Source organism: Phyllostomus discolor, chromosome 13 (assembly GCF_004126475.2).
Source record: "Phyllostomus discolor isolate MPI-MPIP mPhyDis1 chromosome 13, mPhyDis1.pri.v3, whole genome shotgun sequence".
In the NCBI taxonomy this organism is placed as follows: domain Eukaryota; kingdom Metazoa; phylum Chordata; class Mammalia; order Chiroptera; family Phyllostomidae; genus Phyllostomus; species Phyllostomus discolor.
In genome coordinates, this window is record NC_040915.2 from 17,492,353 (window position 1) to 17,519,098 (window position 26,746).

At 44.6% G+C, this 26,746-nt stretch overlaps 1 protein-coding gene across 2 annotated transcripts in view; it reads left to right on the top strand.

Moving 5' to 3' along the window:
* The first annotated feature begins 771 nt into the window (after positions 1–771).
* The window catches only part of SH3RF2 (SH3 domain containing ring finger 2), a 121,445-nt gene continuing 95,470 nt past the window's right edge, over positions 772–26,746 (top strand). For both annotated transcript variants that reach the window (XM_028528502.2, XM_036014722.1), the window contains exons 1-2: positions 772–908; positions 1,950–2,433. In XM_028528502.2, the coding sequence (XP_028384303.1) occupies positions 2,056–2,433 (378 nt within the window). In that variant the 5' untranslated portion in view covers positions 772–908; positions 1,950–2,055. The remainder of the gene's footprint in view (positions 909–1,949; positions 2,434–26,746) is intronic.

A 26,746-nucleotide genomic window follows, 5' to 3' on the forward strand; every position in this document is an offset into this window, starting at 1 on the left:
ACTAGTGTATCATCAGGTTGTTAAAAGGATGAAATGAGTTAATAGAGGTGAAGTAATTAGGACAGTGCTTGGCACAGATCGGGCCAATAATAAATATTGTTATGATTTACTTTATTAAATCATCTTTGTGACTTTCCATGAAATACATTATTGACAAATCAAGAAATAGGAGTGTAAGCATTAGATGGGGCTATGGAAAGTCTCCAGGCAGGAGGCAGGGGGCAGGGGGAGAACTGGGGCTGTTGCTTTCTCTTTTATTTTTAAAGCCCTTTTGTGAGTTTTCAAAGATGTGTATGTATTACCATGGCACTTTTTTTAGTTGAAAAAGATTGACCAAAAAGGTCCCTAAAGTCCCTCTCAGATCTCTAAATTCAAGGACTGGCTATTATTTTTAAGGAGCAGTACTTTATCGGTGACCAGCTTGTCTGTGTTATCATAGCCACCGTCAATGTGGCTGACCTTTTCCAGAAATCCTTACAAAGGTTTAAAATAAGCAGTCACCTTCACATGTTTACAGCTGAACGTGTTTCAACCTGTTAGATGGGAGAGAAATTGAGAAAGGTGAAAATATAAACTATAAATACTTGGCCTGCGGGGCTGACTTCTATTTTGCTCTTTAGAATCTTTTCCGAGAAATCAACTCAGTTACATACAGGAAACATCAGTTGCAGAGGGTGAACCCAAAGAAAACCTCCTGTGAATCGCTGCTGGCCTCCCAGCGGCGAAAGGGTTAACAGGGCTGGGTAAGGCGATCCCCTGAAATGAGTAAGACTCCCTCGGAGTTGTTAAAGTTTTCAAAGCAGCCGCAGCGCCGCGGCAGTGCCGCTCTGAGAGAGAAGGAAGCAAGGCAGAGGGAGCCCGGCCGAGCAGAGCAGAGGGTCGTGCTGAGCCAGGGTTACAAGCTCCAGGTTAGTGGCCCACCCCACGCCTCCCCACACCTCCCCAGCGCTGACACCTTGGCAGAGTTGTGTCAGGAGAGCGAGGCGCCATCTCTCACCCTGGTGTGCCAGGAGTGCTTGGCTTCCCGGTGGGGCCATCCACCCTCCTGCCGAACCTCCCCAGCTGCTGCCTTCACCCAAGCCTCGGCAGGTGTAGAGGGGACAGTTGACCTATTCCCAGGAGACTTTTCTAAACTGGAGACTTCTTTTCAGGCATCCAAAAGGAAACTTTCTGGAACAGGACTGCCCCCACCCAACACACACACACACACACACACACACACCACACACACACACACACACACCTGTCTACTGTCTCCGTCTTGGTATTTGCACAATCTAGAATTCCTATCTGCTTCAGTTGAAACTGAAAACAACTGTCAACGTAACTAAACAGGCTGCTTGACTTTATCTTGTGGGAGGAAGATTGTCTCTGAGGCTATTGTCTCTGTCTTTGCAAATGGGTTTCTAGTAGAAGCTCTCCTTCTATCTTGCTAGAACAAAATGAAGGGGAGGGGGAGGTGCATGGTGAAGGAACTATTTCCACATCTACAGGAGACTCAGATAAACTTACCCAGGTAAACTCATGCAGCATGTGCTGCAGATGATAAACCTGGGGTGGCAGGGAGAGAGCTCAGCATTCTAAGGACACTTTGATTTAGGAATTGAGACTGGCCATCTGGAGGGGTAAAGGACCCCTTTGGAGCCCTGGCTGGGAGCCGGAGGGGGTATGCCACCTCAATAGGCCCGTTTGGCCTCCCTGCTCTTGCCTTGCTCCCGGAGAGGTAATGAATAATAAGTCGTGGCTGTGCTGACTGCTCCGTCGGATCCTCCCGCAGGCAGGAGTCAGGACTTCTACCTGCTAGCACTGAATCAGAATGAGTCATCTGAAACTCGAGTGCTGGCACAAAGTCCTTGTGAACTGCTTTATGAGGCACTGCCTCCCCGTAGGTGGATATCTCTCAGAGCAGTCACATTTTGTCCCCCTCTCTGCCTTTCTCCTTCAAACAGGCAGGAATTTTGACACTCTCAAGAGAACGGCTCTGCCCCCGCAGCTCAGCTGACTCTACCATGCGGACTCTGCCCCTCTGGGTCAGGACCTGGGTTTTAAAATAAGATGGATGACCTGGCGTTACTTGATCTTCTGGAGTGCCCCGTGTGCTTTGAAAAGCTCGACGTCACAGCTAAGGTCCTCCCTTGCCAGCACACCTTCTGCAAACCATGTCTCCAGAGGATTTTCAAGGCCCGCAAGGAGCTGAGGTGCCCCGAGTGCAGGACCCCGGTGTTTTGCAGCATCGAGGCGCTGCCGGCCAACCTGCTGCTTGTGCGCCTCCTGGATGGTGTGCGCTCCGGGCAGAGCTCCGTGAGAGGGGGCTCCTTCCGCAGGCCCGGCCTGCTGACCTTGCAGGACGGCAGGAAAAGCAGGACTAACCCCAGAGCTCTGCAGTCCGGCTCTTTCCGGCTCGTGCCCAATATCAGAATCCACATGGATGGGGTAAGAAAGATCTCATTTGTTCATCTCATGTCCACTTGGAGGTGGGATTTGTGTATGCCAGCGGTTCGGATTTATCTCTTTCAGTTTCAGTTGCAAAGAGGTGCTGCCAGGGCTCCCCAAAGACAGATTTCTGTGGTGAAACCCTGAGCCTATCTAACCCTTCCTGGGATTACTAGGATTGTCAAAGCACCCCTGTTTCTTGTGCAAAAGGTAGTTGGATAAGGAAGCCGGCTTGGTTATATTTTTGGTCTTTTACTTCTGTTGCTCTGAGGTCATCCCAGTACACAGAACATGCATGAAGGAGGGGAACGAGAGAGAAAACAAATTCAACTGCTTGTTGCTTTGGGGGTCTCTGAGAAATTCCCAAACGTCCAGTTTTGTATGAATTTTACCCGAATCCATCTTCCCACCCCTGCCCCAACCCTGGTCATAAAGGGCTATTATGACAATGTTCATTCACAATCCATTCTAAGCTATCAAGAGACTTGACCCCCAGAGGTCAAGCAGGAGGGAAGCATATATGTGGGTGGACTGATAGGAAAGGCTGGGCTGCAAAGTACCTTGCACAGTGAGTAAAACACACAAAACGCACCTCAGCGGCTACAGTAACAAAATGAACGTACCCAGTAGAGCCATATAGGACACTACCCAGTAGTGCTTTTGGTGTTCGGGACAGTGCGGACCACTCTGCCCAGCTGTGCAAGTGCACCCTGAGGGCTGTGTCCAACCTGGCCATGAGTCTTGTTGGGAGAAACTGTGTAAGGCCACATCTCTCGGTAAGGAAGTGGTCCTTGAGAGTCCAGCGGGATTATTTGCACTGTCACCCCAGGAGTCAGTGTGCCAAAGTGAACATGGCAAGCTGTGGCCTGAGCCATTGGCATACTTAGAAAGTCAAACTGCATTCTGTGAATAACGTGGGCTCTAATACTGGCAAGCAGCGTCCGGGACTCTCTGCCCATGAAGAGTGACAGTGGGTGGGAGGGTCTGTTGGATTCCTTCCCAATGGAGGAGAATAGGCTTGTGATGTGTGTTCATTCAGGACAATTTTCTAAAATATTTCTTGCAACAGCCCACCCCTCCTTTGCTTCTCTGCACCTTCAAGCTGCCCGTGCAATATGGGGGCATGAAAACATTCAAAAACGAGGGCAGGATGAAGCAGGCATTGGTGATTTTGTCACTGCAGACTTTACTGCCATTGTGCTGGCGTGTGTGAAACACATTCCAGGAAAGGGCTTGGAGCCCTTCTTCAAGTCTCCCTATTAGGTCTAGCCAGCAGTCAGAATCCACAGGCTTGGAAAAGGCAGGTGGGGGTAGGGGAGCAAACCTCTCTCAGATGCGTCTTGTTTATAAAGAATCGTGTAGAGAATGGGCTCTATGTCCTGCCAGCAAATCTCCCTTTGAATTCCTAAGACCCAGCAACCTCTCCCCTCCCCAGCTCTGCAGAGTCTGACTTGCCTCTTGGTAGAGTATCATTCCTCACTGAGAAAGGGTTGCCAGACTGGGAGGAGGCAAGTCCCTTACCGCTTTTGAATGTTTTTGTTCACGTTTTCATCTTTTTCTATGTGGCTAAGAGAAGGTAGCTACAATGGATCCATAGCAACCAAGTCTTTGAGCCCTAGAGGATTCCAGGCCGCTCCTGGCAGAGGAAGGTGTGGGGATATGTGAGCGACTGCTGTTAAGATACTGCATGTCCCTGGAACTCTTTCACAGGGACTTGTAACATCAGACCCAGGTGCCAGAGGTGGCCCATCCCCCGAGGCTCACTGGACCACGTCCTGCCCATGAGGCTGGAACACAGAACCAAGCTGCTGAGGGCTCCTGCTTTCCTAAAGATGTAAGAAAGCAGAGCTGGTGGCCACCCCTGCCCACCCCCCGTTTCCTTCGTTTGCTGAGCCTCCCTTTCTTGAAGTGCCTCATCTCATCCCTTTAGCCTCTCTCAATGGGAACATGAACAAACTCTTCCTGGACCTATGTAAACATGGCTGACATTCCGCAACCTGTTCTACTCCCAAAATATAGCTATCTTTGCTGTAAGTGCAAAAGCATTCGTGCAGCGTAGAAATGGAGGGTGGTCCCAGTTGTCACACTCTGTTCTGAGAGTCGGCAGAGAGGATTTGCCTCCTGAGTCAAATTCACCGGCCCTCTTAGCCTCAGTTTACCCAATCTAGTCAACAGTGAATAATACTCACTACCCACCTTCCTGGAGACTGTGAAAATTATCTCTGCAAGGTGCTTGTATCACCTTAGAAAACATTTGCTATGTAATGCATATGCATTACAGGAAATGCAATGCATCCTCATTATCATTAATTGAAACGTGCTGTATGACTTCGGGCAAGCCACTTAAGTTTGCTGGGTCTCAATTTAAATTTCTGTAAAATGGGAAAATGTAAAAACAGAGAGCCCCCACGAGGCTTAACTAATTAGTGTTTGCAAGGCACTCTGCCCGATCCTTAGATGAAAGGCATTTGGAAGATCATTATCATTGTAAACATTAGTATTGACTGTTTATTTGCCCTGCTGTGCATGAGGCATTCTGCAAAATGCAGAAGGAGTGATAGTCCTTGCTGGAGAATATAATAGGTATTTATCATGGGACTTGAGTCTATGATGAGCCCAGGCCAGGGTAATACTAAGTACCAAGTACTCCTCTAAGGGGACATTAAATAACCTGTTGTCGCAGGGTACCATTTTATAAAACACCTCCCTCAGAGGACTTGATGTGAACCTGGCAGTCTGAGAGAGTTCATTTAACTTCCCGTCCACGAGCTGTTTAAGTCAAAAGTCTGTCTTGCTCGCAGAGGCTCCTCTAATGAACAAGCTTATCGAGATCTTTCTGTTGGCTCAAAGAGGCCTGGTGCTCCCTGTGCCAACCAGCATGCTGGGGTGGAACCAGTAGTCACACTTCATGATGCCAGCCCAACAGAGAAAAAAAAAAGCCCATTGTGCCTACCTGCCTAAAACTCTCCCAAGCCTATTGTGTAAAAAGAAAACTTGAGAGATGGCTGTAGGTTTCTACAGCATGCAATTATTTCAAACCAGCAATAAGATCAACAAACTCCTGGTGGGGGCCCTGACTGTAAATCCCACCACTTTTTCCTCCCTCCCAGACTGCCAGCAAGCCAAAGGAGCTTTGCAAGCTTTTGAGAAAATGATGGGCTCCTGAGTAGCCGGGTCTCCTTTCCTCCTTGTTGTTACCCTTTCATAGTATTTCTGAATTAAGATGGGCGGCAAAGCAACACAGCTAAGTACTTGAGAACTTTGGTTCAAAAAACATCAGTGTTCAAATCTTGCTGCTGCTCCTCGGTGGTTGTATAATTTGAGTGAGTTGCTTAAACCTCGGGGCCGCCAATTCTCCATCTGTACACTGGAGGTAATTGTAATACCTGCTTCAGAAGGTTGTTGTGAGAAATAAGTGAGATGATTCATGTCAATTAGCTCTTAGCACAGTGATTGGCTCAGATGAAGTACTCAATAAATGTTACCTGTTATTGTTATTGAAGTGACTCAACACTTTCCACTCTAAATTACATGCCCTCTTTCACCCCCCTTAATTGTTAATTAGGTGTCTTCCAGAGATGGTCCTTGGTACCCTAATTTCTGGCTTGTTTTGTCTCCAAATGATCCATGGCCATGATTCAGACGCGTGATTCTTCCTGGCAGTTGATTCTAGGAGGAAACTTGCTAGCCAGCTTCACTTTCCCAAAGAGCAAGCTCAAAGGAACAGCTTATGCAGGGCAAGAACCTGCTCCCCTTCCCAGCATCCCTCACTGTTCATTAACTTTTATCGTTCCCTTCTTTTGTTTCGCACTGTCCCCAACACAATCGTTGCCGCCCTGGGTCTTGCAGGGCCAGACTTTCTCCCTTCTTTGCCAACCACACACATTCCTGTCTCACTTGCCCTATCTCAGCGAGAACACACCTGCCACCTCCAGCACACAGACCAGGTGGCTGTGTCCCAGAACCTTTTAAGCTGGTGTTGCAAGCAACCAAGGGGGAAAAATGAGGTCAGACAGCACTTGGGGGAATTGAGGCTGGGCAGAAACCAGAAGGCATCCAGCCCCATTTCTGAGTCTCAGCTGCTGTGTCCTGTGACAGAGCTGTGACACCAGCGGTGGTTTTTGCTACACTCGTAAGGGGACTGAAACCATCCAAAGCACCTGGAAACACCAGGCAGGTGCCACCTGGGTCAGGCAAGGACTACACAAGGCAGGTGGAGGAAGACCTAAAGGCAGGCACTGGGGTGGAGAAGTCAGGCAGTACAGATGGTTCTCCAGCTTCATACACATTTGCAAACCTTTTTAAAAACCACATGGCCCCAAATTGGCCCTGCCCAGTGTCTCATGACATACTTCCTTCCGAGTTACAATTGCCTCCTGTTTATTCCTTACTATGATGTTTAAGGATTGTGGTCAAATAGAGCCGGGTTTGTGCTGGGATTCAATTAATTGTTAGCTGTGAGGCCTTAAGCAAGTCACTTAAGCTCCCCGACCTTCAGTTTCCACGTTTGTATAATGGAAATAACAATAGCGTACATATCTTATAAGGCTATAATGAGACAATGTCTGTAAAAAGCTTAGTACAAGTGCCTGGTACATAATGGATGCTAATAAGCGTCAACAACAGCAAGTAACAAAGCAATAACAATAGAGGAGAAAGTCGGCTGCCATTGGGTCTGGAGTTCATGGCACTCACTTATAAACACACAGAGACCTCCATTTCAAAATTAAGGAAAGAGGATAGCAAAAGTAAAGGCAATTCTCAAAAAGACCAATATACAGTGAGGGAAAACAGTGGTTTCCGTGGTTGCCAGGAGTTATGAGTTGGGAGAAGATGTAATATAAAGGGATAACTTAAGGGAGATTTATAGGGTGATGAACTATTCTGTACCTTAATTGTGGTGGCAATTAAGTGAATCTATATGTGTGTTAAAATTTATAGAAATGTATACCAGAGGGCAAAAGTCAATTTTGATGTATGATGGATAATGTCTAGACTATTTTGTAAAAGGAAGCTCTTGTACGTTTCGCGTCATCTCTGCCTGAGTTTCACCCAGCCCACTGATGTCTTTTCATCTCTGTGGGTGTTGGGTCAATGCGCTTTCTGGAAGGACTCGGCCATCACTGAAGTGATTGGAGTAATCCCTGCACACGGGCTCCTCTCTGCTTTAGCAAGCCATTCTGTTCCCTGCTTCAGCGTTCTCATCAGTCAAAGGTGTCTGGCTGAAGAGTGGACAAACACTAAAGATTATACCTCGTGGGATGGACCAGTCAGATGGGCAGGGCAGACGGTTCTCCTTACGTGGCCTCAATTATCTGCCACGTACACTGGGGGCATGTCACCTAAGGAAGTAGGCAATGCATATTTTTGTGTCATTTTCAATTCCTCTTATAAAAGGTTGTCCTGCCACATGTCCCTTCATACTCTAAAGATATTATAGAATAAGAAAAAGTGCTTGTTTAGCCCTTGACTTGAGAACAGCATCCTCATCTTCAGCTTCCAAATGCCATTACCTAGCTTTGGGCTCAGCTGGGACCAGCTCAAATACAGTTCTCTTCGATGTCTGTATCTTCTCCCTTTCTTACTTTTAACTCATGCTTATATATTAGACCGGTCTTGCACAAAGTGTATACTATAAGCCATTAATGAATATTTCATAGCGCTTCATGGTCGAGCAGACCTGAGATTAAAACAGAGCTAAACTTTTTTTTTTCACTGCTGCAGGACTTTTCAGAACTTTTAGCACAGATTGTGAATGTCTGGGCGATATAGTATAAGAAGGGAAGTTTCCCAAATTTCCGTGGCAGTCATATCCCCTTCCCCCTTTTAGTAGCATGTTTAGTGATATTAGATATTAATTTTCCATGGAACAAATTTTGAGAAATGCTGTCTTGTACTAATGCAGAGATAGCTGAGTGCCCAAAGAGAACCCTGTTCTAGTTACAACTGGGTTGCAATTGACTATTACAATAGTCAATTGACTCATTCCAAGAAGAGTTTTAAGTGAGTGCTTGCCGTTAGAAGATACTTTTGGAAAACTGTTTGAAACTCCTATCAGCACCTTCTGATAGGTATTTATTTAGCGCCTATCAGTAGTATCCGGTCATGGCCCTGTGGGAATCTACACAGCAAGGTCAAGATTCTCACCTTGCCAGTGCTGCTGTCTAATGGCGAAACAGCCAGTCCATGTACATCTTTGTATGTATACATACATGCATGTACACACACATGCATAAAATATATATATATCGCCAAGTTAAAGATATAGTCCATTGTAACACGTATTATTTAGTTATAGCTCTTATGGGGGAAAATATACTGCCATGTTAGAATTCACTGTAAGATATAGCCAAGTTTAGAAGCATTAACATGAAAAAAGGAATGTCTTACTAAGGAGTACATATTGTCTGATTCCATTTATACAAAATTCCAGAAATGGCAAAACTCCATAGTTTTGAGGGGGATAATGCAAATGTTTTGTGTGATGGTACATACACTTGTTTAAATTCATCGAACTGTACACTTATAAAGAGTGCATTTTTGTATGTAAATTGCAACTAACTAAAGTTCATTAATACAAAGAAGTCTTAGACTAAAGAAATGATGGTTTATGAACATGTCAGGCATTGAGGTAGTTCAGTTTGAGGGAATGAAGCTTAGCCAATAAAAAGAAGCTTCCTAAAGAAATACAGGTTTTAATGGCCAGGAAGGACATGGCCAGAGGGTGAGAAGGCGGGGTCCATTCTGGACACGTGGGTGCGAGGAAAGGCAAGATAGGATACCTCAAATGGAATGAGAGCTGGGAGAGAGGGAGAAACTCAGATGGAGAAGAGACTGGGTGACTGGATACTTGCTTCAAAACCACCGATAGGAAGGCCCATGTCAGTCACTCTGTAGTAAAGTCTCTCCACAGCCAACCTGGTTACATGTCATCACATGGCTGGTGGACTGTATCTCTCTGATGGATTCAATGCAGCCACGCAAGGTATCTCTGCTCCAAGCGGATGATGGCTGAGCTCACTGGGTCACTGAGGGGCGGTCTCTGCTTCACTGGCAGGCAGTCATTGTTTTCCATTGAAATGGCTGGTTTCCTGATAACCCTAACACGCAGAAACACCAGCCAGTCACTCCAAAGTGAGTGGTAAAACACAGGCAAGGAAAGATGAGTCCATTCTGCTGAGCAGCTTCCTGCCACCGGGGTCTGGGTCAGCCCCCAGGGTCACACAACTCCAGATCTCCAGGCCAGAAGTCAGGGCACTCAACGGCTGCTCGTAAGTACTTACTCTGTGCTAGGTTCTGACCTGAAAGCTCACACCATTGAAAGCTCATACCAGGGATGCTCTCGGGCCCAGACAGAGTCCAGGACTGAATGAGTCCAGTTCATTCACCCCAGAGCTCTCTCATCCCTCCGATCTTTTTCTCAAGCACAAGGGGAGCAAGACAACTTGTGTTATCTCGTAATACTATGCTCAGAGCACCCAGCCTATGTCTTGGCTCATATTTGGAACCTCAGATATGTTTGGAATGGGTGAATAAATAAATGGTGCACTTTATGGAACCATAGAGTGACTCTGTGTGATACAGAAATAATCTCTCCCTGGGTCAGCCCATTACAGAGCCAGGGGAGGAAAGAGCCGCACATTATACAAGGCATAAAGTCATATGTTGACTGAAATATTCTAGATGTGGTTTACTCTATTAAATACCCTGTACCTTTGTGACAAGTAGTACTCCCCTGGAGACACAGTGGGCCAGGTGCAAAACCACTTAGCTCATGAGTTGCTAGCTCTCAGAAGGCAAGAAATGCCACTCTGTATGTGGCTAATCTCCTGCGTCACACACCACAGACGTCACGTTCTCCTTTTATCTTGGGGAAATACTTTATACTGAGTTACTTGACACTTAATCACAGGGATGCCAGTGACCAAAAGGAAGAGTCTCTAAAAGGTTTTGCCGCTGAATTAAGAGGTAAATTGACCTGGCCTCCTCTGTGAAGGGAAGGTAGGAGCATTTCAGGTAGGAGCGTGGTCCTGGACCTCTCATGCTGCCAAACCTATATCACATACATACAAAATACCCATAACGCTTGCCACTTTAGTCATTTCTATGTGTACAGTTCAGTAGCGTTAAGTGCATTTACACTGTTGTGCAATCATCACCACTATCCATCTCCAGACCTTTTTCATCCTCCCATACCGGTTCTCCGCACCCATTAAACAGTACCTTCCCCCATTGACCCCTGGTACAAAACTTCTTTCTGAATAACAAGAACAGTGTTCTGGCATCATATTTAAAATATATGTTCCAGCTTTCTGCTGCTTCTGACCTTAGCCTTCCAATGATATAAGTAAACAAGGCAATGCTGTGATTCAGAATAAAAGCTGTCCATTCATGTGTCCTGGCTGTGTGCTTTCGGGAAGTTATGTCGAAACTGTGGACATCATTGCTATAAAATGGAAATAGTAATGTCACCTGATAGGGACACTGGGAGGATTTAATGAGGCGACACCTGCAAAGTGCTTAACACAGGGCCCAGACAAAGCAAGCCCCTGGTAAAGGTTCGCTGGCTGCTTGCGCTCACCCAGGTGGGCTCACTTTTTACAGTCATTGAACACTGACTGCCGCTGGACTGCATTTCACTGCACTGTGAACATGGGGCTGACAGTGATCATGGCATTGTGGGGCGGAAAAATCAAAGTAACTCTTGTGAAGTTCCCAGCACAGGGCATGACATTACAGACTCGGTAACAATACATGTGGGGCATTGTTATTTTAAATTCGGCATCTCATTCATTCATCGGACATGTGCAAGATACGTTTTATGGGTAAGGCCCTTTGCTGAGTTCCAGTGAAGAACAGAAGCAAGTAATATATGGTCCTTGCCCTCAAAGCACTAATGGTCTTTGGGGAGACAGCCATGGAAACTAGCAATTATGATGCACTCCATAAATCTTCAACAAAGGACTTACTGTGTGTCGAGCACTGGGTGAAGCATTTTTAGCTGCAGAATCTCACTTAACTCCTTCCACAGCCCACCGAGATGGATGCTACTTTCTCTGTTTTACACAGAAGAGGTTTGTGCTCAATAATGTGCATATAAGAAAATGGTTACAGATCAAAATTTGACATTCCTGTATTTGTGTTTGGGGAAGTTATTGAGGTTGTAGTTATTAAAAGTGCAGATAATCTGAGTCCTCATCACCCGGGCATTCACAGAAACTCACGACTCAGAGGACTGCAGACTCGGCGCATGGAGGGGCACGTACACTGGGTGGTGGGGTCCTGGCATCCTGGTCCCGAGGCTGCTCGTTTTGGAAAATGTGCCTGTCAGCTGCCATTCCCACACACAACACGGAAAGCCGAGAGAAGAGGCGAGAGAACTTGAATCATTCACCGTTACCCTTCCCTGAAAGGCTAGCAGGAAAACTTGAGCCCGGAGACAGGAGATATAAGGCAAACAGCCCCAGGGGTGCCCGCAGCAAAGGGCCCCAGTGGAGGGTGTCAGCCAAACTGCCCGCGTTAGAGAAGGCACAAATGAAACCATCCACCTAATTGGGAAACCAGCCCACGCGGCTGATGTCAGCCCATCCTCAGGTCTCAGTGTAGCCTTCAGTCCTCCAGGAAGCCAGCCCTCTGTCCCAAATCCCAAGTTGGGACCCGTAGTTCCTCTTCTGGGCCCCAGAGTCCCCGTCCTACTGGGTGACCTCCACAGCACACACAGGCTCCGTGAGGTGAAGGAGGTGTCTTTTCTCCTCTGTACCTGTCACAGTCCCTGAAATACAACCAGCAGTCAATAAATATTTAATTACCGAATGCATAATGTTTACTCTAATGTAGGAAACTGTAGTTGGATTCTGCAGCTTCATGGCTGAGGAGCTCCTGGTGTCTTTCCTGAGGCTAGAGGAAAGGAAACATACCAGCCATTTTGTCCCCAGGATCCCTTCCAGCCCCTGTCCTGTTGACAAAGGTGTTTCTTGACTTAATGCCAGGTGTGTCGGGAATGGCATGTAGGTGCTCGCAGGGGATTCCGAGGTAATTGGGAGGTGAGAAAAAGAAGTCAAACCAGAATGCAGAACACCAACTGACTGGCACGCCACAGCCCTCCGAGCAGGTTGCCCTGGTTTTGCAGAATTCAGGATGATATCGCCACACACAAAGAGGTATTTTAATTGGTTGCCAAGGCAATGCAGCAGAATCAGCGGGCACGGAGCAGGAGCAGAACCCTGCAGAGCTGTCTTCAGGAAGGGTGTGCGGCTGTGATGTTAACAGCTGCCTGGATAGGCGGAAGACGAGGCTGCAGTAAATCTTGCTTGGGACTTCTGCTTAATGAGCAGGGCTGGTAGAGTGATGGAGGGGCAGAAGAGAACACTTGCCTTCCTAGCTGCCTGGAGAAGCTGGAGAGGTGATCTTCCGGACCTCGGATTTCTCCTTGGAGTGGTGAATTCCCGTGGATGAGGGAAGTCTAAGTAGATCAGCTCTATGCTGAAGGACAGAGGAACAGGATGACTGAAGAATAGAAGGAGAAGTCAGCACTCTCTTCCTCCTGGGAGATTATAAAAAGGATCCAGAACGCAGGAGCCTGCATTTTAACAAAAAGAAGATTTCCCATCTCCTTCTTTTACTTCCCTTTGTATTGGGAAAGAATTTGTAATTAAACATTTTTATTGTTTTGTTTTTGTTTCCTGAAGTGTTGAAACACTAGGATTTCCCCCCATAACCCTTTGTGGTTAAGACGTGTCCTGAATTTCCTAACTTCACTATTCCACTTGTTATCCCAAGAATCAAACTTCATCACATGGTGTGCTTGTCCTGATTGCTTGGGCAAGGAGGGCGGGGCCAAGAAAGAGGGGAGCTGGAGAGGAGAGGAAGTGGACACAGTGATTAATCAACACCCTAATAACTACTAGTGTCACACAGCACACACCAAGTGCCAGACACTGAGTGAAGTAAGCCAGGTCTCCTTCAATCCTCCCAACAAACCCTTTGCTTCACAGGCCAGTGCTCAGTCCACTGAGCCACACCAGCCAGGGCCCAACAAACCTTGGAGGTATTATTTCACTTTGCAGATGAGGAAACTGCTAGGAAGTAGCAGAGCTAGGATTTGAACCCAGTCTGTCTGCATCCAAAGTCTGGGCTCTTAACCAGATCAGTCAGGGTTAAGATAAACACACTGTTCCCTTGGAGCCTCCTGGAGTCCTGCACTATCTGCCACTACTGGTCAGTTCCCATTGGCACCAGCACCACTATTCTAATGCTGTTGATAAACTTCCAGAGTATGATGTAATCCGTAGCCAGTCCAATTCTGTGCAATGATAATGCTGTCTTAGCTGGGTGCCACTTGGTCAGATACTTAAAGATTTAAGTAGTACAAGTGAGTCTAGGTGACTAAAGAGGGGGAAATGGAGTCAGAGTAAAAAGGAGGGCAGGGCAGGAGAAAAGCAGAAGAGACCCATGTAAGGTCTAGACAGGGCAACCAAAACCAAGAAGGAAGGAGGGGAAAGGAAGGTAAGCTGATGGAAGAAGCAACGTGCCAGAGAGGAGTACCTGGGGAGGGAGACCTGACCAGCTCTGAACCAGAACTTGCCTGCTCTTCCTGAAATGTAAACAGAGTCAGAACAAAATATCAATGCCCCATTTGTTTCAGAACCCTGTCATCTGGATAGGCAAAATGGCCCATTAAGGGTGGGGAAAATAGAGCCTGAAATTCAGGAAAGTCGGCTTGTAATCCTGTCTTAGCTGAGAAGCAACCATGTGACGTGAAAGACACCTGGGTGGTTAACAAACGTTAGCAGTGACTGTGGTTATAGGAAAAGTCTCGGCATCTCCAAGTCTCCAAATCCCTCATCTCAACTGTAATGTTTGTCCTTTTCCCATTTTGCAGAAATGCAAATGATACAGAAGTGCTTGCATATATTTTTTAAGAAAAATATATGTACATTTAAAGGTTTTCTAAAAAATAGCTACCATAGTTATAGCCTTTAAGGGGCTGTGCTAAACATTTTCCCTGCAAAGCTTATTTAATCCACAGAGCAGTACAGACTCATCTTTGATCCTTTACAGATAAGGAAACTGAGGTTCAGGGGGACTGAGCAGCTTACCCAAAGTCTCCTGTGTAGACTGACTCCAAGCCCATGTTCCTGACCATCATGTGGTGCTGGTTCATCTTGAAGCACAGTGGCTCTGCCTCATTTATGCAAAGAGGGTAGAGAGCACATGCCTTTTTTAATCTATTAGCATGGCATTATTGAAACAAACTCTTCTCCAGTCATGTTACCTGTGTAAATCTCATCCCTCCAGAATTACATGGTGCCCACTACACATGCAGGGCTGAGCAGACTCTTCCGATTCCTTTGCATTCTAGAATCTCACCCCTCAAAAAGCAGTTCCAGACTCCGGGGAAAAGAAAAGTGACAAGCTACACAGAGAGACATAGAATAAAACTAAGGGGACGATGAAAGAAAAATCCTTCAAGTGTAAAGCAAAAGGCATGAAACATTTGAGCGTGGAATTGGAACAAGGTGGCTCCAACTTCATGACTATTGTTTTCTAGAAGCATTTTCTTATGCAACCCTTTGCTCAATCCCAACCACCGTTTTAGTTTCGTTTTTTTAACATGTTAAATTGCTTCCAAAGAATAGAAAAGCAGTTACTAATTCAAGGGGATGAATCTTTTTGAGATTCCTGGTATATAAGAATAATTCACTTTCATTGTGTTTGCCAGATGCTTAGTCACAAGTGACAGAAACCCACCTCAGACTAGCTCAGACCAAAGGGGAGTGTGTTGGTTCATGAAATGGGAAGTTCAGAGTTCAAGCTGCCCTCGGGGCCTCTGAGGACTGAGACTGTCCTGTCAGATGGCTCCCCTCTGCCCTAACTCCGCCCTTCCTATATATTGGTGTTTTATGCTCCAATTGCAAATGACATTCTCCACGAATCTGATTGAAGAAGGTGCATCCCCCACATTTCTTAGTCACACACAATAGAATCTACTGCATAAAAAGGTTTAAGAAGAAGCAGGATTAATAAAAAAGGATATTAGGTAGTTCACAGAATTTCTGGGAGGGATACAAAGCTAGGCTTGAGACCACCTGGTCAGGAACAATGCCTCAAATGACCAAGTGCTGGCCAGGCACACTGAGGCCTCCCTGGGTCCCCCTCCTGTGGCTGCAGTGGGAGGTGACACTTGGTGTCAGCCCCCACCACCTTCCCACAGAGGTTGAAACAAGTCTTCCCCGCCCCCTCTTTGTGTCACCACTGCCACTATGAAGTTCAAGTCAGGTCCCTGTAATGGACAATGCCTCAGTCCCTGGCTGAAAGCAATATTGATAACACTGGCATTTGCAACTTCTTGAGGCAGTTTCTGCCACCCACCAAGGTCCACAAGGTAGGTGAGTTCTCAGACACATGAAGGGGTTCAGACGGAGGGCATCCCCCTCCCAAATGCACACCACAAGAAGCAGTGCAATGGACAGCTAGCTCAAATTCACATCCTTGCAGCTCTATCACCCCAGAAAACAAAAGGAAATTCTCTTTGAACACAAAGTTCAGTGCCTCGCCCTCAGTAAACACCTGTTGGGCTGAATCCAGAAGCTTTAACAAATGAGGCCTGGTTTCATATCCTGACTTCTGTGTAGTACTGACAGAATATGTACCATGTTTTTAATTTTTAATAAACAGGAGCTTTTTCATGAAAAAAAAGATGACATTAAAGTGCTATGTGCCCCTAGTTTCCTTATGTTTAAAATATTTGTTCCCTGAACTTGTTTAAAGATAGACAGGCTGGCTCATCTCACTTGTGTTTAACCTTTGTGGCTGTCTAATTTCTTTTTGTGTGTGTGGGAGGGATGTAATATTTCTGATCAATGGAAAGCTGGCATTTTTACCAATGGAAGTCTACTGAAATATGAAGTGAGATTCTTATGTAGGAAGAATAGTAACAGGGTATGAAATTGCTGTTGGCATTTAAAGATCCACATTAGCAGGGTCAAAAGTAGGATCAAGAAGAACCCAACAGACAATGAAGGTGGCAAATAGAATCCTTAGTTTCAGCAAAAGACAGTGCAGGAAGTTAAAATGAAGCCTGTCAAAGAGTGTGCACAGGTGGTGTGATACCCAGCAGCAGGCAACGGATGGGAGTTTTTACACAGATGCTGGAATTCGCTTTGCTAATACGTGCTCCTACAGCATGCACCACCCGGCTGGACTCTCGCAAAGTTGCCCAGAGAGATAAAATGAAGAGAGCAAACTGATTCATTTTGTAAGAGAGTAGGATTCTTCAGGAGCCACTGCATTCCTGCACCATTGTCTGTGCCTCGTGTTGGTTCAGAGGCGTTTGTAGTGGGGAAAAGTCCTGAGGGGCATGTCATCTTTTCTTGTCACTTGTGACAGTCTCGCTCATTTGGTGGTAGAAATACAGACATGTTCCCTCGTTAGAAGTTTCTTATTTCTCAGGAAAGCACATTTTTTGACTCCTCTAGACTATCATTGCCTCTTTCTGGCCTGGCGGGAGGGGCTGGGGAGGGAGGGGCCGGGGAGGGAGAAAGCCAAGGAGAGAGAACACTTCAGATGTGCATGAAGTAACACTCACAGAATTCTAGGTGCAGCTAAGAAACTATTTCAGGATTCCAAAGAATGAAAGGACTCAAATTCCTAAAATATAAGAAAAAAATCATGGTGAATAGTAGTTAAAGGAATTTGAAGGCTTTGCTCTAAAAAAATAGGAGTCCGGACATGCACTCAGCTGCATGTGATAACCACAGTGGTTGTATCATTTGAACTGAAGTCGCTGATTGAGGCCGTCAGTTCAGCAAGAAAGAAAAGTTGGTTAAGCCGGATGTTAGCCTGAAGCGTCAATCTGTATTAATACTTAATTCCAACTGATCCAAGAAAATTCCCCTTATGTTAACACAGTTTATCAGTTCTATAAATGAGGACTTTTTAGTGGTACTTTGTAGAATTCCTCATCAAATTGACTTAAGCCCCCCCCAAAAGTAGGCAGGGGAAAGAAGGTGACTAGAGAATTGGTAATTTCATGGGGATTTGAAGAGTAGATCTGAGGCATGGCAAAATCTATGGGTTCACAGTCACCTGGATTCTGTATCTCTGTCTCTTAGCTCAGCCTGCTGCTGTGGGCTTCATTCTCAGGAAGGTTCTGTCTTGGAGAAAAATACTGGCAGCCAAGCCTATATCACTCTTAAAGCTCTTCATCTTAGAGAAACGGAGGGTATCTTCCATGATGGCTCTGCCAAGGAGACTCCAACTAGCTTGTCTTAGGCCCTGTGTGCATCTCTAAGCACTGCTGTGGGTGGGATATCAGGACTACTCTGATTGGTCAGGACTGGGTCACATGACCACCCCTAAAGGTAGAGGGCAGGGCAGAGGTGAAGGCAAACCCCATCCCCATCACCAAGACTGAGCAGAATTACCATATTTTTTGTACTATAAGGTGCACCCCACCACCACCGTAATTTGGGAGGAATAATGGTTGTTAATGCTGCTGTTGAGCTCTGTTTACATTTACATTGGTGAAGTATTATGTTATTTATGTTATTAAATATTTTACCACACTTTTTGCTTCAAAATTTTATTTCCTATTTTCCTCCTCTATAACCTAGGTGCATCTTATGGTCTGAAAAAATATGGTAGTAGGGACTAAAGGACAGGTGGTTCACAAAAGAAGAGATTCTGTGTAGACAAATGTCTCACTAAGAATGCATTTAAATCATGGGTTCATTTGTGGAATTTTTAAACTCTTTTTTATGCATGACAGTTAAAAGCAAATAGGCCCCAAAATTCAAAGAACTTCCCAATGCCTTATTATTTCTCTGAATCCTCTGACTTTCCACTTCTTTATCCAACCTCTTTATCACTCCACAAAATTTTCTATCAGATATTTTCCCACAATTTTTAAGGCCCTGTTCAAATGCTGCTTCTTTAAAAAAATCTGTTAGCTTCCCTCTGAGATTCTGTCTCCCTCTTCAGCTCTTGCAGCAAAACTCACCTGGCCCTTACCTTGTTCTGCCTTCATATGTCTTAGTCTTACACATCCACGGTTTTGCCTGATGCCCCGTATAACCACCACCAGATTAAATCTCAGAAAATATCATAAAAGAAAAACAATAAGAAGTCAAGAAAAGAAGGAAGAGAGGCTGTCTAAGACAGGAAGCCCCTTGGCCCATACTTCATCATAACCCTCATCTCCCTCTATTGGCATGTTTGTCTTACGTGTTTCCACTGCTGGACTCAGTTCCATTAGAACAACAACCCTGTGTTGATCAGTCATTTGGTTTTTTTTTATATCTTGCACAAAATAAGTACTGTATGCATTGATGGATGGATAAATGAAGGACTTTATAGGGCTGGTTGTATGTGGCATAGACCTTCCCCCCATCCCAGTACAAAAGAGTGCCAAAGAAGGAAGGGACGGAGACCAGCTAAGTGAGCAACCAAAACCTTTGCACTGGGAGGTATCATAACCACCCTGAAAACAAGTGGAACACAATACATTTAAACAATGGCACAAGAGAATTTGTTTTAATAAATGAAAAACTACTCCATGACAGGCCGGTGAAACACCAAACCCCCTCCTACCATCACCTGTCCCCTGAGGACAGGGGGCTGGATGAAATGACATCCGGTGACTTCCTGCAACCCGATTCCCTCACCCCAGCTCTGATTCCTTGGAGTTCCCCTTATGTGTTTTGGGTTTTTTAGTGTTGCATCTCCCTGTCACCAGGAAATCCAAAAACTACAGTTCCAGTTAAGTTCTATTTGCAGCCAAAACGAGAGGTGAGCATGTCGTAGAGGCTTGCCCTTGTCAGTTTTGACTGGATCCTTCTCAGCCATCCCCCTCAGGGCTCCAGTTGATTCCCACAAAAAATGCTCCAAGAGAAAGACATTTTCATATATGTTCTGCAAATAATTAAATGAAGGGGTAAACTCATTTTTGAGGCTTTTGTTATTTTTGACAAGACTGTTCAAAATGCAAAAACTCGAAAAACCCTATTTTATTCCATCTCAATTTTTCTGTTTTCCTCCCAGAAACGGCACTGCCCCATTTTGTCAGTGGTGCTGACCTTCAGGTTGTGTCCGGTTCTGGAAGTAGCCATCAAGGAAAGAGTGGTGTGAGTGGTGATGTTTATGTGGCGCTACATCAGCCCCAGAATCGATCGACTTGCTGGGCTAAAACTTATCCTAAAACTACTCTCAGTAATCATTATTTTGCTAACTAGAGCTATCACCATATTGGACTAGGGCTATGGCAGTCTAAACTGTTAAACTCTTGTTAAACCAAGAGAAGAAAAAAGAAAGTGGGAGTTCAATTATATTCATTTCAGCCAACAATGCCTTTTGCACAGAGAGCATTCAACTGGGCATTATGGGGTTTTCAAAGTTGAAAAGAACTAAGATCATTGGTGTTTACATGAACCGCTCTAAGCATCATTCACCCATTCAACAGAGATGTTAAGTAGTGAAGCACACAAAGCAGTATATTATTTTAAAGAGTGATTGGAAATTAGAAGGAAAAAGGCCTTAAAGCTCTGGCCTATTCTTGAGGAGGGAGACATAATTAAAATAAGAAATCAAAAAATGTATTTCCCTGAGGAGGGGAAGTGTAAGTCACAGTGAGCCAGCTAAAGAGTCAGGCAAAAAAAAAAAAAAAGAAAGAAAGAGTCAGGCAAAAGTATTTGAGGCAAAAGGAATAGCTTGTGCAAAAGTCTTGGGGTAAAGAGGAGGAACTACCAGAGGATGGGATTTCAGGCCTTGTAAAGAATGGGGGAGGAGTCACAGGGAGAAGTAAGGGGTCAGGGACCTAATCACCTTTTAAGGACAATGGGAAGCCACCAAAACATTTTAAATTGGAATGGTATGACCCAGTTTATATTTTCTAAAGATCATTCTGGCTGCCTTGGTGAGAAGGGCTAGGTAGGGCGAAGTGGACTTGGGGAGACCTAACAGGAGAGGACGGCAAAGAGATATGATGGTGGCAGTGGCCATATTTGAGATCTATTTTGGAGGCGTCAACAGCAAAGTGGAAGCAGTAACACTTATATCATGGGGATGTGAACAGAAAGGAAGACAATGTGTGTAATGAGTTTATAATAATGCTTGACACATTGCAAATGCCCAATACATGTTAGCTATTGTTTTCATTATTTTCGGACCAGTGGGAATGACCTGAATGAAAACTCTTCTCTATTGGGAACCCTCTAGACAGAGGTTCTAGTTCATGAGAATTAAAATACATGTCATACATTCACACTGTGCCAAATGCTGGGGCTAGAGGGACACGAAAGGAAGATGAGATATAGTTAAGGCACTCAGAACAATCCAAGCTTGAGGGGTGGAAGGGAAGAGATGACAAGTGGATACTCATGGAACAAATAGGAGTAATGACTATAAATAGGGACCCAAAGACCCTTCAGAGGAATAAGGATGCTTCACCTTTTATACTTTAGGTGAAAATCTGCCATTTGGAACAATGACATTGAAACAGAAGTCTTGGTTTGTGCTGAATACTGTTTAAGATTCCTGTGCAGGCAACCGGCTCAAACAAAATGAACAAGTTGCAGAGCATATCTGCATGTACTAGATATATATATTTTTTGTTAAAAATTGTTTATATATATGTGTTCGTGTGTATGTGGGTTTGTTTCTGCATAGAAAAAAGTAGGACATTTTTCCAATAGAAATATGGTATGGGCCACATATCTAACTTAAAATTTGAGTAGCCACATTAAACAAAGAGAAAGCTGAAATGAATTTTTTAAATATTGATATTTAATCCGATATAGCAAAGTATTATTTCAACATGTAATCCATATAAAAATATTAATGATATGTTTTACATTCTTTTTTCATACTAAGTCTTTGAAATCCAATATGTGTTTTTTTATTTAAAGTACATTATAATTTGACTTGCCACACGTTAAGTGCTCAACAGTCATGTGTAGCTGGTGGCTACAGTGTGGGGTAGTGTAACTCCAGAAGCACAGACATCAAACTGCAGACGGAGATTGTCCTGACCAGGAAGTAGGAGAGAAGAGAGAGCTAATGAGGGGGTCATTTTTCTTTTTACCTTCTATAATGTCTAGAATTTTTAATAAAGAAGATATATTTCTCTTTCACTTTCTAATTACAAACATTTAAAAGAACTGTTACAGGCAACGTACAGGTACTTGAATTTGCTTCTCAGGTCCAGCCAGATAACCCATCCAGGTTAGAATGCACTTTGTATCAAGGGTTCATGACCAAAGGTATGTAAATATATACATGCTGTTGCCAAGCAGATAAATCAAGCTATCAAGCGTTTATTAAAAATTTACAGTGTGAAAAAAATCACAGTGAGAACAAGACCCCATGGGCATTGTGAAGAAGCAGGAAGCACAATTCCTGCCCTTGGATTTAGAATTCTACTGGAAGAAAAGACTTACTTATGGAAAAAAAAAAATGGAGAAAAACACTCAAGGCTTTAATGTGCAGTATCACAGGCAGCGTAGGGCTGACAGTGCACTGGGAATCCAAGGAAAGGGGAGTTGGTGGGAAGTAGGGAGCAAGGAATGAAAAGAGAGAGGGGAGAAACAAAAGATGCCTACTGTGGGCATGTTAGAGCAGGTGGACTCCAGGTCCCCCTTTGTCACCGGCTGGTGATGGGAAAGAGGTAGGGGATAGAGGCCAACACCCCCTGGTTCTCTACCTGGTTTATGTAGCTACAGAGGGGAGAAGGCAAAGCAGGTTAGAGTAAAGGGGGATCCAAGTCATGAGCTGGCAAAGAATGCCAGGTAAATTGGGATGGAGTGGTCACTCTACCTTGGGAGTGTGTCCCCAGGATTTCAGATGCCCGGGATCATACAGGAGCACTGCAGATCGTGAGCACATTCCTCCACAACTCCACATTATTCCCTCCCCATTTCCTTAATCTGAAAATTCTCTACTTGACCAAGGAAGAAGAAATTCAGGTGCAAAAGAAATCTACTCATATTGCCTAATAATAATAATGGCTGATTATGACCAAGCCCTCGCTCACATTGGCTTTATCTGCACCAACTTACTAAATCCGCACAAAAACCTTCAGCAGATTTACCATCATCATCCCGTTTTAAACACTGGAAACCAAGACTCGGGAACTCAGGTGGCTTGCTTGCCCAGATTTCCATGCCAGAAAGGGCTGCAGCTAGAATTTGATATAATCTGAATGCAAGCCAGAACTCTTGACTACTATGCTATATCTGATTTCCTTCCTATTGGGTTTTGCCTGGGCCCCATATTATCCTAGTACACTGAAGAGATAGTCAGTATAAAAAATATATTCTTTCAGTTTTCCCACCCCTCTAGAAACTACATGAGTTCAGAGCTTGGAGAATTCTTTTAAACAGGGAAGTGAACTATAAAGACTTGGTGTATATCAGGAGACATTCTGATAATTAGTGAACATGTGATTTGATCTCCCCATTATTCTCAGTTAGATCTCCACATTATTCTCAGAGCAATTGAAAAGAAGGGAGGGGGGAAAAAAGCAATCTCTTTATAAAGCTTTGAGTCATTTTTGAGTCATAAGGAATATTAATGGGAACTTTTGGTTCTAAGGACTTCCAAACTTAGTCTCTAGCCTTGAAGTTTCCTTTGCATTGGGCTGGTTCTCCTTGATCAGGGCTCCACTCTCTTGTAAGAGCTTGGAAGTCCAGCCCAAAATAACCTATGACTATTACCTGCATGGCTGTGTCTGAACTTGAGAACTCTGCAAGAAGTCCTATTTCTTTTATGTACAAACTAAGCCCTTGGGCTTGGAAATTTCCCTACTCACTTAAAGCTGATAAGCAGGCTTTATTGGTTTGTAAATAAATGAAACAACAAGCCAGTAAAATAGTCTGCCTCTCTCCTTGTCTCCAAGTCCAGGCATTGGAAAGTGACTGTTTTGGTTATAGGAGCTAACTGAGGAAAGAGAAGAAGGGGCCACCATGTACAGGGCTCCTCACCTGTGCTATTTCACCTTCACAGTGATGGTGCAAGAGCTTAGAACAGGTAGGCTATTTTTCCAAAATCTCCTAGCTGGCAAATGTCTCCAAAGCATGTGTTTATTCCTCAGTACTATACTGTTTTCTGGGATTGGGGAGGCCAAACAGAAATATAAAGCATCTAGGCCAAGGTAAGAATGAATGAAGCTACATCATTCTGGCACACTACAGGGGTTGACTCGGATGCCTTCTGTGGCCACCCACGTGCTAGGTGTTAGGGTGAAGAAGAAGAAAATTGCGTAGTCCTAGCTGACTCTTGCAGAGTGTTGATAAACGAGGCTGTCACTTCTGGGATGGCCAGACTTTGATCAATCCTCAAGGTTAAGACATAAGACAAAGTATGAGGTTTGGAACAATCACGAAGTAATAATAATGAGAATGATAATGGCTCACAATTTTGAGCATTTACCAAGTTCTGAGCATTGTATATGGGCTATCTCATTGAGTCCCCCAACAACTGTGTGAGGTCAGTGTTATTATTACCCCCACTTTAACAAGGAGACAGAGCCGAGGTGACCCAGCTAGAAGTAGAAAAGCTGGTGTGTGAAAAACTCCCTTGCTTCAAAGAATATACTTCTTGGGATTTAGAACCAGATAGATTTAAAGTCCTTACTATACAACTCATTGTCTGATGACCTTCAGCATGTTATCTAACTCATCTTATGTCAGTTCATCTGGAAAATAAACAATTAAATCTAGTAATATCAACAGAGGGAGAGAGAGGAGAAGAGTGGGAGAGGGAGGGAAAGAGAGAGAGAGAAGGGTAAAGAAATGATATGTTTTTAATTATAGTGAGTGGAGAGGACAGAGAATATTTCAACATTCCATCAGAATGGCAAAGGCTCCATTTCTCCTCTTCGGGACAAATTGGTTTGCCGTCTCCTAGGGAGTGAGTGCAGAAGCAAAGGCATCAGAAGAGTGTGGCCCACACCACCACTCCTCAACTACAATACTGACCTGCTCCCTGTAGATCAGGCTCCAAGGTGCCATCCACATGGCAATCGGTGGTGATTGGCTGGGGGCCATAGGAGGGGCAATGGATGCGATGTGAAGTCCTTCACCAACGTGAACACTGCCTCGAGGGCTGAATGCCACAGGAAGCCCAAGTATCTTCTGGGCCTCACCGCCCCAGAGGCAGGCCTCTGCTCTGCAATTGCTTCTATATCTTTTGCGCTGTTGCAAAAGATACAGAGGCTACATGGCATCATGGAAAGTCACTTGGCCTAGTTGGTAGAGGGATTTTAAGGGTAACTGGGGCTGGCAATGTACTTATTACCCTAACCTTAGTTTGAGCTCCATGGGGGTGAGACTTTGCCCTTAAGGAACCCTGACCTTAAGGAACTCATGGTCTGGTGGAGTAAGACAGGTAATTAAAATGCATTGTAATCAGAGCTGTGATCTGAGATGTAAAGGGTCCCCTGAAGAGAATACCTGACATGTTTAGGAGTCAAGAAAGGCTTTCTGGAGTGAATGCCATTTCAACTCGGACTTGAGAGATGGGTTAGTTCACCAGTTAAAGAGTATGACAAAGTTCAGAGCAGAGGGACAGCATGTACAAGGGTTCTGAAACAAGAGAAAACTTGGAACTTCAGACGAAGGAAGGGGAACAGTGAAGCTGAAGAAGCTGGCAGTGGCCTTTAAGCCATGTTAGGAGTCAGGACTTTGTCTGTGGGCAATAGGGACACTGTGGAAGAGCTCTAAGCAAAAAAGTGATATGGTCATTTAGGAACCGAGCATTTTCCACAGTATCTTCCACACCATCCAAGAAAGACAATGGATCTGAGAGCAATTGAGCTTCTCCTCAAAATAAGTCTTTTGAGTCTCTTTCACTCTTCCAAACTATTTGTTATATACGTAGTAGTTTTTGAGATGTCCAAAAATAGACTCATCTTTTTAAGAAGGATGAAAAGTTGCTGAAATCTCTATAGACCCCTGTAGGAGGGAAGGCATGCTGCTTTTATTCTGCCATAAAAATAACTGTAGTCTCCTAGGATTTTCTGCAAGGATACTTGAACCCAGTCAACCCAACTCATTTTGTTCTTTGTTTTTTTTTTTTTGGTTGTTGTTGTCAGTTTGTTTAAAGATTTTATGCATTTATTTTTAGAGAGAGGAAGGGAAGGAGAAAGAGAGGGAGAGAAACACTGATTAATTGCCTCTCACATACACCCATCTGAGGACCTGGCCTGTAACCCAGGCACGTGCCCTGACCAGGAATCAAACCAATGACCTTTTGGTGTGCAGGATGACAACCAGCCCATTGAGCCACACCAGTCAGGTCTTGTTTGTTTGTTTTTGACCTCAACACAAAATTGTCTTCTTCTAAATATTTCAGCAAGGGAAGTAGGGATGGGTTCTACCGCATTTTTTACTTGAGACATACACAAAGCAGTTATGAAAATCATGGGCAGTGAAAAGTGGAAACCATTGAAAAAGAAGGTGTATTCACCTTCTACACTGTGAAACAAATTCCCACAGATTCTGAGTCATAAAGCAACACAGACTTATCTCACCATCCCAGCAAGCGAGCAGTCCATGCACAGGCGTGCACAACTGGCTGGCTGCCCCACACTCAAGGGCTCGGCCAGGGCTGGGTTCTCATCTGGAGGTTCGGCTGAGGAAGGGACCCTCCACTTCCAGGTTCCCTGGGATGGTTGTCAGAATTCATTTCTGTAGCTATAAGACTGAGGGCTCAGGTTTCTTGCTGGCTGTTAGCTAAAAGTCACCTTCAGCTCCTAGAGATGGCCATTGGCTCCTTGTCACATGGGCCTCCTCACATAGTAACTCACTACTACAAAGCCAGCAAGTGAGAGAATCTCTAGCAAGACAAAGTCTTGCATAACGGAAAGTAGTCACCATAATGACATCTCATCCCCTTTGCCATGTTCTTTTCGTCACAAACAAGTCCAGGTCCTGCCTTCACTGGGTGGGAGGGGATTACGCAAAGGTGTGAATACCTTTGTTCAGGTGGGGAATCATTGGACTCACCTTAGAGTCTGTCTGCCACAGATGGATAGGGAAGGGAAGAAAAGGAAAAGAGCAAGAAGGAAAGAAAAATAAGGAGAGAAGGAAAATGTACCTATGTATATATAACATTAATTAACCATGTATTATATGCAGGGCGATATGCCAATTATCTTTATATGTGTTTTATCATTTAATCTTTTCCAAACCCTGAGTGGTAGTTGTTACTATTATTCCCACTTTAGAAAAGAGAAAACTAGGATTCAGAGAACTTAGGTAAGTTTCTCAAGTTCACATAGTGAAAAAGTAAAACCAGAATTCATGCTCATTTGTATCAG